Source organism: Phoenix dactylifera, chromosome 5 (assembly GCF_009389715.1).
Source record: "Phoenix dactylifera cultivar Barhee BC4 chromosome 5, palm_55x_up_171113_PBpolish2nd_filt_p, whole genome shotgun sequence".
Classification (NCBI taxonomy): domain Eukaryota; kingdom Viridiplantae; phylum Streptophyta; class Magnoliopsida; order Arecales; family Arecaceae; genus Phoenix; species Phoenix dactylifera.
In genome coordinates, this window is record NC_052396.1 from 11,686,016 (window position 1) to 11,700,429 (window position 14,414).

At 35.1% G+C, this 14,414-nt stretch overlaps 1 protein-coding gene across 4 annotated transcripts in view; it reads right to left on the bottom strand.

Annotated features, from left to right (window-relative positions):
* LOC103695979 (SKP1-like protein 21) overlaps nt 1–7,460 on the bottom strand; it is a 33,675-nt gene extending 26,215 nt beyond the window's left edge. The window contains exons 1-7 of one of the 4 annotated variants that reach the window (XM_026800731.2): nt 7,120–7,460; nt 4,906–5,040; nt 4,714–4,762; nt 4,119–4,343; nt 3,639–3,830; nt 3,426–3,536; nt 3,158–3,233 (exon numbers count right to left, since the gene is read on the bottom strand). In XM_026800731.2, the coding sequence (XP_026656532.1) occupies nt 3,158–3,233; nt 3,426–3,536; nt 3,639–3,830; nt 4,119–4,343; nt 4,714–4,749 (640 nt within the window). In that variant the 5' untranslated portion in view covers nt 4,750–4,762; nt 4,906–5,040; nt 7,120–7,460. Of the gene's footprint in view, nt 1–3,157; nt 3,234–3,425; nt 3,537–3,638; nt 3,831–4,118; nt 4,344–4,713; nt 5,041–7,119 lie in introns of all 4 variants that reach the window. The other 3 variants (XM_026800730.2, XR_003383238.2, XM_026800732.2) reach the window with 3 other exon arrangements.
* Between the last annotated feature and the right edge of the window lie 6,954 nt (nt 7,461–14,414).

The window sequence follows — 14,414 nt, forward strand, 5'->3', positions numbered from 1 at the left end:
ATGAGCTCATGTTGCGATATCTCCTAGACCACAGAGGCCATAGGCCGGATCCGCTCTGATGTTATTTGTAACAACACAGAACCTTACCTAAAAATGCTAACTAGAAGGAATTCATTGAATTCCTTGGCCCTGTATAAGTACTCAAGATCTATCCAATGCATAGCCGAAGTGGGACAAAACACATGCTCGCAGGGTCCTCAAACTCTATTTCTTATAGAAGTCATTTTTTAGGTTCTACAAAATGCCGGTTTCCGAAACAAGTTCTATAGAAAGCAATCATGTTCATAAAACCCACCTATTCTAGGTTTTATGTAAACACTTTTTCATAAAACCTAACAGAAAAACAACCCCTAAAGGCTAAAAGTGCATATCCATACTAAGAACATTAAAGGGGAGACCAGCTACCCTCAAAAGATCATACATGCTGCTTTCTCCGATTGCGCCATGTGTCAAGCTGCTATAACCATTGGATGTGAGAGTCCAGGGCTCCCAGTGCAACATGTCAGCTGGCCAGCTAGACCCTTGTCAACATTTGGACGAGCCACACGACCCTCATTTTCCTTTTGCGTTGTGTCCATGGCATGACAGAGAGGGAGGGGGCGGAGGTAAACATCTCCTTCATAGTCCGTAGATTGCCATTCTTCCCTCGTTCCGGACCCTCTTTTTTTCTCTTTGCATGGTGTCCACAACATGTGAGAAGGGAAGGGAGGGGGGAAGAGGTCGACACTCCACCATGCCCCAAGTACGCCTCTCACCACGCTCTCCCCTTCTGCCACACATGGAGGACGGTACCTCCACCATGCCCGCATGCCTCTTCTTTACTTAGTCCTTTGCCCCTCCTCTCAATGTCAGGCCAAACGTGGCGGACATGGCCGCAAACCCATCGACATGGTAAGGCATGGGGGAAGTGTGCACAGATGGCCGCCTCCCTCCTTTATTTCTCCTCTTCCTCCCTCTCTCTCTCCTTCTCGCTCTCCCTCTCCCTTTATCTCTCTCCCACTCCCAATGGTCAGCATAACATCACCACCACCAAACCCCTATTCTCTCCCTCTCTGCTTGCTCAAAAAAAAAGGGGAGAGGAGGCGAAGGCCAACAAGGAAATACTCCGCCATGCCCCCCCTCTCTCCCACTCCCTATGGTTGGCCGAATTCCACCACCACCAAACCCCTACTTTCTCCCTCTCTTTTAAAAAGAAAAGAGAAAAGCTAAGATAAGGAAGGGGGAGAGAGACTCAATGGGAATGGATACCTGGGACCCTGCCAATGCCCCCATTGGACCACCACCAACCTTCCTGTCCGATCTCAGCCATTTGTAACCTTGACCATGGGCACGAAGGGAGGTGGAGCAGTGGCAACCATGTCAAGGGGCAAATAGGGGGACAGGGCCAAAGTTGAGGGCATTGAACAAACTGTATGCAATCAAACTTGGGGTTGAGAGGGGCGATAGAGGGAGGCGGGGTTTGAAAGGGAAGAGGATGATGTGGAGATGGGCAGTGGACTTGGCAGAGGAGCAGTGACAACCAATTTAGGGGAGGCAAAACCCTAGGAAGCGGGGTGTGAGAAGGGATAAGAGAGAGAGGATGGAGGGGCACTTCCCTCACACAAGCTTTTAAGGGTTGGGATTTCGGGGCTGTCTCGCGTACTTCCCACGTGAGTGGGACACATGGCAGTATTTGGATGAGGGAGAGAGGGGGGAGCAGATCACACATATTTGGATGGATCCGATCCATCCCATGAACAGGTTGGGTCTCATTTTGTTTTCCCCTTGCTCCTTGAAGCCTCCATTTTTCTCTTTAAAAAAGGTGGAACGACTAATGCACTTGGGCAAACATCATGCACTAGGCACATGAGAAGCTGAACCCTGTCCCACAAACTCATGAGAAAGTTCAACCAAGATTTGATCTGATATGATATCATTCTTTTTGCCAAACATCACGCTATCTGCTGGCTACTTTGTCATGATTTGATATGATTTTTTTTTTTTGCAAAAAAAATGGAGTGGAGTAAAACTATTTATTCTTTGCAGGTAACTCTGCTGTTTTATCTCAATTTCTTAAGGTTGAAGCACATCCATTTTACAAGGTATTCACTGAATTTGACTTTTTATTTCTATACTGATAAACAGAAATTTATATAATTACCTTTTTTGTTTTTGTTCTGTTAAAATTTATTTTATTGTGTTATTTGTTATGCAATGCTTATCTGCTTCTGTGTTCTTTGATGCCGTTACGTGGACTTTGAATATGTTGTGTTGACAATCAGATTTTGCTTAGATTGATGAAAATTGAATGGTAGATTAACAGAAATTAGCCAGCATTTTTCATTAAAAAAAAAGAGAAAGTAATCAGAATTTTACTAGATACGATAGTAGGTGATGATAAAATAGAAAGGAGGTTATGTTTGTAGAAAGAAAGTAAATTCTCATTCTAAAGAGTGATAGCATGAGTTACTAGACACCATCTACATCCAGATATAATAGCAGCTTTTTCATAAAATGATCGTCTCAAACAAATTTATCAGTATTTTGTACAATGTCTAATGTTCAATACAACTTATAGTTTTGATTATCTTTATCTTCCTGCTTTTTGTCCCTGTTATTCAATATGATCCCGCTGCGTAGCACGGGTCATTTGGCTAGTTTTCATGAAAGTCTAAAAATAAAGGAACTTAAATGATGAATGAAGATAACAAGACCTAGACCAATATGATATTTTATGTTTACATATCAACAGAAAATTTCCAAAAAAATGTCATTTTTGTTCTCCTTATAACCACTTTGTTCCAAAAAAGCGAACATGATGCACAAAGAATGACAACTCAATTCAAGAGGAAATAATAAACCATATTGCGAAGCAGTTTTTAATGATAACTTAACCTATATTCTAGAAGGTTGCCATTCTGAATAATCAAGTTAAGGGATCATCCAAATGTTTCGACTGTTTAAGACTTAACGTCATTATGGACATGCAAAGATGAAAAACCTGGATACAACAGCTAGATGAAAATAAACAGCTGAAATCTTCTCAACTCGTTAGAAAGATTTGATTATGCCCTTGCAGCTAAAACAGGCTTCAACAAAATGCAGAAAAGATAACTGCTGGCACTAGCACACCAAAGTCATAAATTTTCAAAGGGCAAAATAAATTAATGACAATTACCTCCATCTCCATTTATAAAAGATAATATTTCATCAACTGAACGCTCATCTTTTCGTTGTTCTTCAGTTTCTCCATCCTGAAAAAAGTGTTAGTACACCTTCAGAAACCAAAGCTTAGGGGCAACAAAGAATGAGACACAGTAAATTTGCAATAATAAATAAAATAGTTAGATGTCTAGACCTCATAGCTCATACACTGGATTCTAATTCCAGAGAAAGTAGCAGATGGTTGTAACAAAATAGCCACCAAACTATGATAGTGTGACTACCTTTTGTTTCTGACGCTCTTCCAGTTCTTTTCTTTTTTTAGCATATAGTCGATTTAGTAGCCTGATCCGTGGATCATCATTAGCATTCTTCAATGGCTCTAACTTCTCTTCCTAAAATAGCCAAGAGAGGAATGAGATGATTGTGAGAAGTCACCAGAAAAAACAAAAAGAAAAAAGAAAAAAATGAAAAAGGGGATTTTAATGCAACAAAACCTCAGTGAGGTCATCTGGCAAATGAAAAGTCTCACGAATTTCTTCCGGTGTTTTTCCTTCTATCATGCGGGCAAGCGCTCGACTACTGAGATCTACCAAAGGCTTTAGCTGCAGGCTGTCAGCTGCAGAAGTCAACTCACATAATCGTTTGGTATCTATCCTGATGAATTTCTCATCAAAAGATTTCCGCTCCTACACATGACAAATAAAAATTATAACATAAGTGATTGTATTCAAATAAACACAATTTTCAGTGTCCTTTTACATTAAAAGGTCTTGCAGCAGGATAATAGCTACAATAGCAGATAGGTGTTATCATCATACTAGCAAACTAGCAAGTCATACATAAATAGTAGTAGAACTGACCACAGATTACTCAAACTTGTCAGGGATTATGGTAACAAAAACCACAAATATATCAAGCTTTATCAAAAGAAAAGAATGTAATATCAATAAGACAAGCATTGAACTTTATCATACCTTGTTAGAGCGGCCTGGAACTTGATGAAACCGACAATAATCGAGAATTAAGCTAAGTATGGCTGGATTAACTCGTTGCGGTAAAGAAATAGCATAATTCTTAGAAGATCCCATGCCCGTCTGAAGAATTTCTCGACATATCATGGGGCAGAACATAGCAACCTCCTCTTCAACTTGTTGGATTGATCCATCAGTGCATTGAAGCCAAATATAGGACTTCATAGCCTGTTAGAGTATAATGAAATTGTACCATTCAAGAACTATACTAGTGGGTCTCACAGGTACACTGAAGCTGGAAATGTCAATGGATAGTGAAAATGGAACACTTTAAAAAAGTTACAGAATGCGGCAACAGTTTTCCTGGAATGGCTATGGATATAAAACAAAATGCAAAAAAAAGGGCATACAGAGAATAGACAAGAAATTATCTTCTATTAAATTTGAAAAGAAAGCCCATAGGCAGTGAGATCCAGGTGGAAGGCTCCACCAGTAAACAATCATTATAGCATATATACAGTCACAGAAAATGGGCAATTTGCAATACACATGAAGGTTTGAGTTAATGTACGAAAGATCATAGCAAAATCTGACAAACCTCTGGTTTGATAATTGCCATCTCACTTTCTGACATCTGATAGTAGCCCCTGATTATGTAAGGTAAACAGGAATAAAAAATATGTAGAGAAAAATTACAAGATTGCCACTCCAAACCTGTGGTTTCTGTACTGGAAAATAAATAACAATGTTCCCAAGCACAAAGACTTCCGATTATATAATAGATATTGACCGTTAACAGAAACAACACCAAATGATAGACATTTTAAGAACATGTTTGTCCTTGTTTCCTCTTGGGATAGCCACTTTAAGCATCAGTCACTCATAGGCATCGCTTCAAGGAGATGATCATAATATGAATGGTGACCTACCAAAAGAAAGAGAAAAAATAAGAAAGCTGATAAAGGATCTTGCTTATACAACATAACAACAATATGTGCCAACAACAAAAGTGCGCAAACAGAAAAGATCCTATTGCACTACAACAAGCTCTAGCATCAGATTAGAGGCTCTTTGCATGGGTTTATTCCCTAATTACTGAGAATTATATTTATTCCAAATGAACTTCTTGACCCGACTCCTCTATTTCTTAAACTAGTAATATCATTTATAATTCAAAAATCTGAATCAGATTGTTTACCAGTTCTATTCCCAAGGAATACACAAGTTACAGAATATAAAGTAAAAGCTAATCTTACTATTAATGAAGAAAAATTGAAGGCGGGAATCAACTTATCAAGTAAAACCTCATTTTTTCAATTGATCTTTTAACCATTGCAAATATACAAATTCAACATGGCATATTCCTCGACAGAGATGCAAATCCACTGCCCATTTGGCAAAAAGGCACTCGCATCAGCCAAATATAAAATAATAAGAACTGATGAGCAAATAAGAAATTTCCTGATGAAAATGTAATGCATAAAGATAAAATTGTAGTTGAGAAAATGCTAAATAAGCAGATTAAACAATTGGAGAAACAAAAAGCCTGACACGAGCATCTAAACATACACCACATCCTTTAAGTCGAACTAATTAACAAATTCAACTAAGTAATAGAACAATCAAAAGAAAGACAGATCACAGAAGAGCATGTTCTCTGAAACCCGAAATCCAAAGGCAGAATATGTACAATCAGGAAAAGGTGCTATACCAATATCTGCATCTACGAACATTATTAGAAACAGGGAACTATAAGCTAATTGATTGAATGAAACCATAAGAATCAAAAACCCATCTTCCAAGAAGCAAGAATTTTCCACCATAACCATCTAACCTCACTCTACTTCAGCAAGAAATTTGTCATAAATCATTTAATCAGATAATTATTTTGAGGAAAAAATCAAGCATGAGATAAATATAAGCTTTCACAGGCTGTACAATAAAAGCCCTATTTCAAATTTCAAACCTTAAGAACATATATCAACGTTCAGATAAATTAGAGCCCGTTTGGTATTGCTTCTGTTTTCTGTTTTTGTTTTCAAAAAGCCAAGAAAAAACTGTACTAGATTGAACAACATGTACAGTGAAACTCTTTTGTTTTTTCAAAATTGTTTGTAAAATCTTTAGAGCTTATGGTATCAGCGACTTATTGCCTTTGAAAAGGAGTGAAAATAAAAGCAAGGGTTAGAAGAAGTTTTCTCCAAATGCTATCTTCCACACTAATCTCCATGTGATATTTCACTAATTTGTTGAGAAACGAAAACACGAAAACAATAATGATGTCAAACAGGCAGTAATCCGTTTCAGCGTCAAGACAAAATGCATGACTGCCTAAAACGAGTTTTACCCAAAAAGAAAAAAAATAGAAACGACCAAAATATCAAACAGAAAAATAAAATGCATTTCCAAATTAAAATACATTTAAATGTAATATAGAGCTATAGCTTTATAAAACGCTACAATATGCCCAGACAAGAAATCTGACCAAAGCACCTAAAATCCAAATTATTCTCAATATTAACCAACAAACCCATCCAATCATGCAGCGAAATAAATGAAAGGAAGTTGTAATCCATAAATAGGAGCTAAAGAAAAAATCTTGACGAAGCCAGTAGTATCGCCCACCGAAAACCCAATGAAACGAGTTACTCGGCACCAACATTTAAAAGAAACTGCATGCAATAATAGACTAGGAACACAAAAACAAAAAAAACAAAAAACAAAAAAACCTTAACCAAATACCCAGAAAAATCCCAACTTTACCACAAAACCCAAGACCTCACCCAATCCCTGCGTCCCAACCCAGAAGCCCCCGCAAAAAACCCTCCAAAAAGACTGAATCTTTCAGCACTTTACCCGCCAAAAGAAACGTCAAAACCCAGCAAATCATTAAATCCACGCCACCTCGCGGATCAAAATCCCAAAACCGCACGATTCCCAGCACCATTTCATCAAAACCGCCATACAAACAGAAAAGGTAGAACAAGATTCAACATTCCACTACCTGGTACAACATGCCTCGGGTTGCACTATAGGGTTCGCAGCGTCCGGAATGCAGAAACAATCTAGGACAACCCGAGAGAGAGGACGAAGGGGAGCGCGGGATGGGGAATCTTAGGGTTTTGAAGGGTTTCCTTTTGGGGTCCGTCCCTTGCTCGATTTGGGGGACCGGGGGCGGGGGGAGCTGCTTTGCGAGCCTGGGAGAGCGAGGGAGGGAGAGAGAGGAGGAGGGGGGAGGGGGGGCCCGGCGCGGCCCGTTGGCGTTTTTCACCCTCGCTGGGGCCCTCCGACCCGCATGCGGTAAGGATTTGGCGATTGCAGTCCCCCATGAGGCCGAATGGGGGCTTCCAAAGGACAGGTGTGGTGTTGCCATATGTAACTCCTCGTGTGTTCTTTCGATGGAAGGAACCAAGAATACAGCCCTTCTTTGCAGTGCCGCGCGGCGCCGGTTCCGAATTAATTTAGCGGCAAACTACTGGAACAATACCCATGAAATAGAAATGGCCCATGTTATTGTCATATTTAATTAAGAATTTTTTTTTTATAAATATTTTTCTAAATATCAAATTTTATATAAATACTTTTTCAAAATTATTATTTACACGTATACCCTCGTAAAACACTTATTTTACTATTCTAACTTTTTCTATTCTTGTTTTTGTATATGTATCCACGTAATAAAAAAATTAATAGTCTCAAATTAAAATGACTAAAATATTCTTAATGGATAAACGTGCAAAAAAATATATTTATAAGACGATCGCGATGGCAGACAAAAAAATAATTTTAAAATTCTATTTTATTTTTAATTAAAATAAATATAGTTTTTATTAACGGTGTTAGAAGAACCGTTATATAGGCATTTGTGCAAACATAGTTTTTTATGAGGGTACAGAAATAAATATAAATTTTAAGAATGTATTCGTGTAAATTTAAATTTTTAGAAGGATATTCATGCAAAAAAAAAATTATTTAAAGACTACCGCTATCTTATTTGCCGAGTTCGAGTATCCTTTTTTCAATGAACTTAAAGTTTGTTTATCTATATTTTTGTTTGTGGTTTTTTTCGAGTACAACACAGATGTTTTCTGTATAGACCGGTAAAATAATGTGTTCAATTGTAAAGATTTCTTGCTCTTATCTTTTCTCCAAAAGAAGTGGGGGCAAAAAAATTGCTGCAATATAAAAAGGCTAATAATCCATGTATATTACTCTACTTCAAGAGACGCCATTTTTATTGAAGTTTCCTCTCTAAAAAGCTCGACAAAGGTCCGGCATTCGAGCTTTGAGGTAAATTGGCTATGGGTACTTCACCTTCATAAAAAAAATTTGTCATCTTGAAGCTCACTGGACTAAAGTTTTGTAATCCAAATGTGACTTGAAAGATATAGGTAATGTTGAGAATTTTCTCAACAACAGAAGAAAGAGTGAATTAGTCGGATCTTATATCCGTTGCGAGATTAATTACCAAAATACTAATTAATTATTGAGCCAATTTACCAGACACCACAAAGGTTGCAGTACATGTTTCATCCTCAAACATTGTGTTTAATGTATACCTTTAAAGAGATTGATAAATAATTGTATGCTAAATTTAACGCAATGAAAGATATTTTTCTCAGGAACAAAGGGGAAAAGGAAAGAGATACTATAGTTTTACCAGGCACCAAAGGTTGATCGTTTTACGGCATTGGCTGCATCAGAATTTTTTTTCATAAATTTTCACTGCAGACCTGCAATTATAGCAGGCTTTGTACCACCAATCGTGGGAGGTTTCAATTGCTTTCAAATTTGCTTTGCAGATAAATTTTTCCCCTCAAAAAATGATCACAAATTCGTAATTATCATATGAAAGCATTATTACAAAACAATATCCAAATAAAACTGTTGATATGTTTTAAATTAAATATTATTTCGTATTTAAGTGGACACCAAATTTTGTGCAAGCTAGAAGAAGGAAACATACATTGATACCTGAAAATTCGTAGGATCCAATTTTAGTAAATCTTCAATTGTTCTTTTGTTGGTAGTTGCTCTGTTCTGGGGATCGAGAGTAGTTCCTTCCTCTTATATCGTAAATATAACTTGAGCAGCTAGAATTTCCAACCCTATGTTAATTTACGAATATATTTGGCATACAATACGAAAAATTAATGTCCATTAAATACAACAAACAGAAATTTGGAATGGGAACCTATTTCTGTACTCCGTAATTTCCGGTACTTGTAAAATTATGTAATATCTTGATGATGTGGAGGAGGTGGATAAGTAGATTTTTTTTGAATGCAAAGGAAAATATAAGTGAAAAATTAATGTGCCTAATTTTTACGAATAGAAAGTTTTCTAAATAGGATCGAAGAAAATTATCTCTATATATTTTTACAATCATACCGATCAATATAATTATAAATGAGCCTTCTCTCTCTCCAATGACGATGCTGCTAAATTCTTTAGTAATTTTTTTTTCGAAAAGTGACAGACAATCTAGGCATCATGTAGGTTAATCAAAATAATAATATGCACTTCAAAATATCATGATCTTGCAGGTTAGAAGAAAGGTGTGAAAAAAAAGTAGAATAAAGCATCAAAACAACAAAATGAAGTTAATGAACTTTACTTTAACTTCGTTATTTCAAAATTTCTTTGGGAACCAGCTTTTCACTAACGTATATGTAGTCAAGAGGGTCCATAGCTACAAATGCCCAATAACATCTGCATAAGAAAAAGGCAAACTTTATATGAGCATACACTATGCATGTTCGTGGAAAAATGACAAATATTATTTTTGGAATATTTGGCCGCTATAGCTTCTTGGTAGGATTTCATCAAAATCAAGAAAATTAAATTTACGAAGTGGTATAGTGATTCACCATCTATTTGCTGTACAATTGTCCATCTATTAATGTAGATCATGTATTGATGGATGGTGGCTTTCATTTTTTTTTTCTTAGAGCAACATTGAATTTTTCAAAATATTATACATTTTCTTCATCAAGAAGGGTCTTAACTTGAGCAGCATCTTCTTTCCTTATCGATGCTTGAATTATAATTCCTTGTATATTGAAGAGTTGCATAATCAGTATAATCAAACGATTGTTACAAATGAAAGACTTGTAATGAAATAAGTAGAGCTTGTGATAACCTCTTCATCCACAAAGATGCGACCGACACTAATCAGCTGATTCTCCATATTCGGATTTGTTAAATCCCATATCCTTAAAATTCTTACTTTAATTTTTCAATTACATTTTTTAGCTGTTAAAGCCAATAGCAAGCTATACTCCAACTCTGTTGCAAACATGTTACTATAAATAATAGCATTCAATTTTTATACATACTAATCGATTGTTTAAATAGCTATGGGTAGTAAATAATTGAGTAAATTACAAAAACCCCTTAAAATTTATATTTATTATACTTACACCCTATAGCTTATAAAACCTACACTTACACCTAGTTAAATTAATGGTGTTAATAAATTCATATACTTCATATGAAAAATCAAAATTGCTCCTGAGTGATGAATAGATTATAAAAAACTCTTGAAATTAGAGGTAAATTATACTTACATCCAATAGTTTGAAAAACCTATGTTTGTCCCCTTGAGATTTATTTTTATCCAACACTTTAACCTATAACTTAACAAAATCTAGCTAAATCGTTAACTTAAATAGGACCTAAATGCCACATTTAAAAAAAATTCAAAAATGACCAAATTAGTTTTAAGTGATATGACATCTATCTAAGAAGGAGAACAACTATGAAGTACCATAGGTCTGGAGCTTGATATTGATGAATCGTCAGAAAAGAGCTATATGCCAAAAAAAAAGTAATCTATATCTCTCAGACAAATAGATGTATCTAAAATCTTCTACTGCAGAAAACTAGTATTAAGAGTTTTGTCGCTTGAGCCAGCCTGTTCATGGTCTAAGCCAGTCCATAGAATCGTAACTGATGCACCCTCCAAAAATAAGAATTCTCATATACATGCTGATTTGGATTCTTTTGATGATAGGCTGCTAGAGCCATCATAATTCTATATATAGACATAAAAATCCGCATCCATAACAATAATGTTAAGAAATCATGTCTAAGGTATTGGACAAGTAAAACTCAGAATCAGCAAATGATACACTACCATTCTTGATCTCTGTGATGTGGTGGGCGGAGAAGCAAGAACAAAACCTAATAAAAAAGGACGCCCGCTACCAAATGCTGGTCAAAAATTAAGGATGTCCATCGCCAGATACTAGTTGGAAATTAAGCTTGTTGTCAATCGCTTGTTGGAAAGAGACGCTCATGATGCAGTGGTGAAGCGGAAAAAAAATTCTAGCCACTTTATCTTGTAGAGAAAAAGACTCGTAAAGATGGAAGACTTTGAAGTAGGGGTGAAAGTGGATTGAATAATATCCGCCTGAATCTGTTTTTATATCCGAAACTATCCGAATATGGATAAAAATTTGAGCATCTGACTAATATCCATATCTGTATCCATATCCATAAAAAAAAATAGATACAGATATAGATAGACAATTATCCAACTTGAATCCGAATATTTGATTCCATTTGTAATCTTATTTAATTTTATATAGCACTCATGAACTTTTAATAAAAATAAATGACCATATTAATTTGATTTATTATCTACTTCATAATATCTTTGATTTTGTGGTTATAAAGTTCTGTATTTATATCCATACTTTCGGTATCCAATTTGTATTTGTATCCGTTCAAAATAAATATATATATAAATTTTTGCATCAGACTGATATCCATATTCATATCTATATCCGCCAAATAAAATAAATATGAATATGGATATACTAGTATCTGATCCATATCTGATCTGATTTCAGCCCTACTTCGAAGAGATTAGAGAGTCAAAAAAGTGAAAGAGGTGCATTATTTTTTATATAAATAATTTTGACTTTTTATAATAGATAAATAGTTTTACTAGTGCTATCAATTTAACTGGGTGTAATTATAGGTTTTATAAAATATTATGTGTAAGTGTAAACCTTAAAAAGATTTTTGTAAGGTTATTTTGGTCATTTTGAAAAAAATTTTCTGACGTGGCACTTAGGTCTCATTACAAGCTAATGGTTTGACTAATATTCTATGGGTTAAAGTATTAGATTAAAAAAAAATTCAGGCGAGTAAGCGTAGGTTTTTCATACTATTAGGTGTAAATATAATTTACTCCTAATCTCAAAGAGGTTTTGTAATTTACTCTAAATAATTAATGCATAGCTTATTAATGTGAAAAAATGCTTGAAAGTAGATTGGAAAAAACTTCTTTGTAAATAATATTTTTTGCATAATCTAGGAATGTGGTTGATTTGCTTTTGATTAAAATTTTGAGATCCTAATGCAAAATCACTCTCAAAACAGCAATGACCAATTGCCCATGAGAAAACATAGGTCTAAGCAAGTATAATCCAACATGTGTCAAAGTTTGGCCTTGGCTTTTATTAATTATCATTGCATGGCAAAGTCGCACCAGAAATTGTCTTCTTTTAAAAATAAAAGGCCATTTTGTCTGGTTGACCTGTCAAGCAATGCGTGGAATGTAGACTTTAACACCAACATAATTACCGATGGTTATCTTTGTTTCAATTACTTTCATAGTAAGCTGAGTAACTATCTATCTGGTACCACTGCAAAGTCCTGCATTTTGTTCAATATTCTGCAACAGCGTTATGAGAGCACCAATTTTTAACTGCAGTTCATGATAAGGAATGCCGTTAAATTTTAAAGAGCTTAAAACTTTAATAGGATAAAGTATATCTTCAGAACCAACATTGGTTGTTGTTTACAAATTGTATCTGAGCTTAGATTTACCCTCTCTTCTCTTGGAGGCAAAGAAAGAAGATACGAATTTATTTTATCGACCATTTTGTTTGTCAGTGTGATAATAGCTCGCTCCTTTAAATATGTTGGGTTGTTAAAGTTTTCTTCAATTTTTTTATAAATTGCCAAAGTAATATCCTGGACATAATTCTTTTTAGATTTTATAAGTAAGACATCTAGAATTTTAATCCAATTTGCTTCCTCCTCTCTTTCCAAAATAATAACAGGTTCTTTTCCATTATCATGTCCAAAATCCATTTACCAAAGCCAATTATAGAATTTTTTGATTTATCATTTATATCGTTATTCAATAATCTCATATTTTTTCAATATAAAAATTTTACAGTGCTTTCAGAAATATGATGGACTAATTGATGCATCAATTGTGTCTTTCCTGCCCCCACCAACAATGACTGAAAGAATTTAACAAAAATCTCCTCCAAGAAGTATAGTTTTTCCACCAAATGGTTTCTTAATCTTTTTCGAGCCGGTTGTTTTTAAAATATCTCCCAAGGATTTACCGAGAGCTTTAAAATAACTTCTATGATTCAACAGAATATTAAACTTGCACATTCAATCAATTTTGCAAGATGGGCTCCCCTTTTTATTTCGCATGTAGAGTATTCATCCATGTGACTTAGTATTTTAAATCTTGAATGTGTTGTTCGTGCTCTAGGCAATAAGAAGGATGCAATTTTCGAGAAAGCAACAGTTAGAACAATCTTTCCTTTGGAATGAATTTTGGAAATAATTGTTTGCCAAAGAGAGGCTTTGCCGGTTCCCCCATGACCATAAACAAATATTATCCACCATTATGATTATTCACTGCATTCAAAACTTCACCATAAACAATTCTTTGTTCATCATTTAAACCTTCGCATAGTTTTGAGTGCTCTTTTTGCAATTCACAGATGTCTTAATCCAACTCTTATCCTAATAATTAGTTATTTATTTTCTCAGCAACTGTTTTGTTAGGCATTGGTAGATTGTATTCAGAGAAAGAACTGCAGTTTCAATTGAGTAATTTTTTTAATTCAAGGAGGATATGATTTTTTAACTATGATTCGGAACTTGTAGATTAGGAATCTCCAAAATATTTCTTAATCTAGAAATAATATCATCTGCAAATATTTTTCAATTTTTCAATAATTTAATCGGATTATCTACTTCACAGTATATAATCGAGTACATGAATAGCTTCATGTTATTTCCTGTCATCACCTAATAAACTAAGTGCATTACATGCATATTGGAATGCAGGGTGAAGATCATCATTCACAGTCATGATCTAGTTGTAATTTGTTGATCCTTTTACCATTTTTAAAAGCTTCCTCAAACAATATAATTTACTAGAACTGGGATGACCATAAACAACTCTACCGATTCTTTTTTTGTTTATTTATAGTCAAAAAAATTTTATCTTTAGGATTCCACACCCTTTTATTAGCA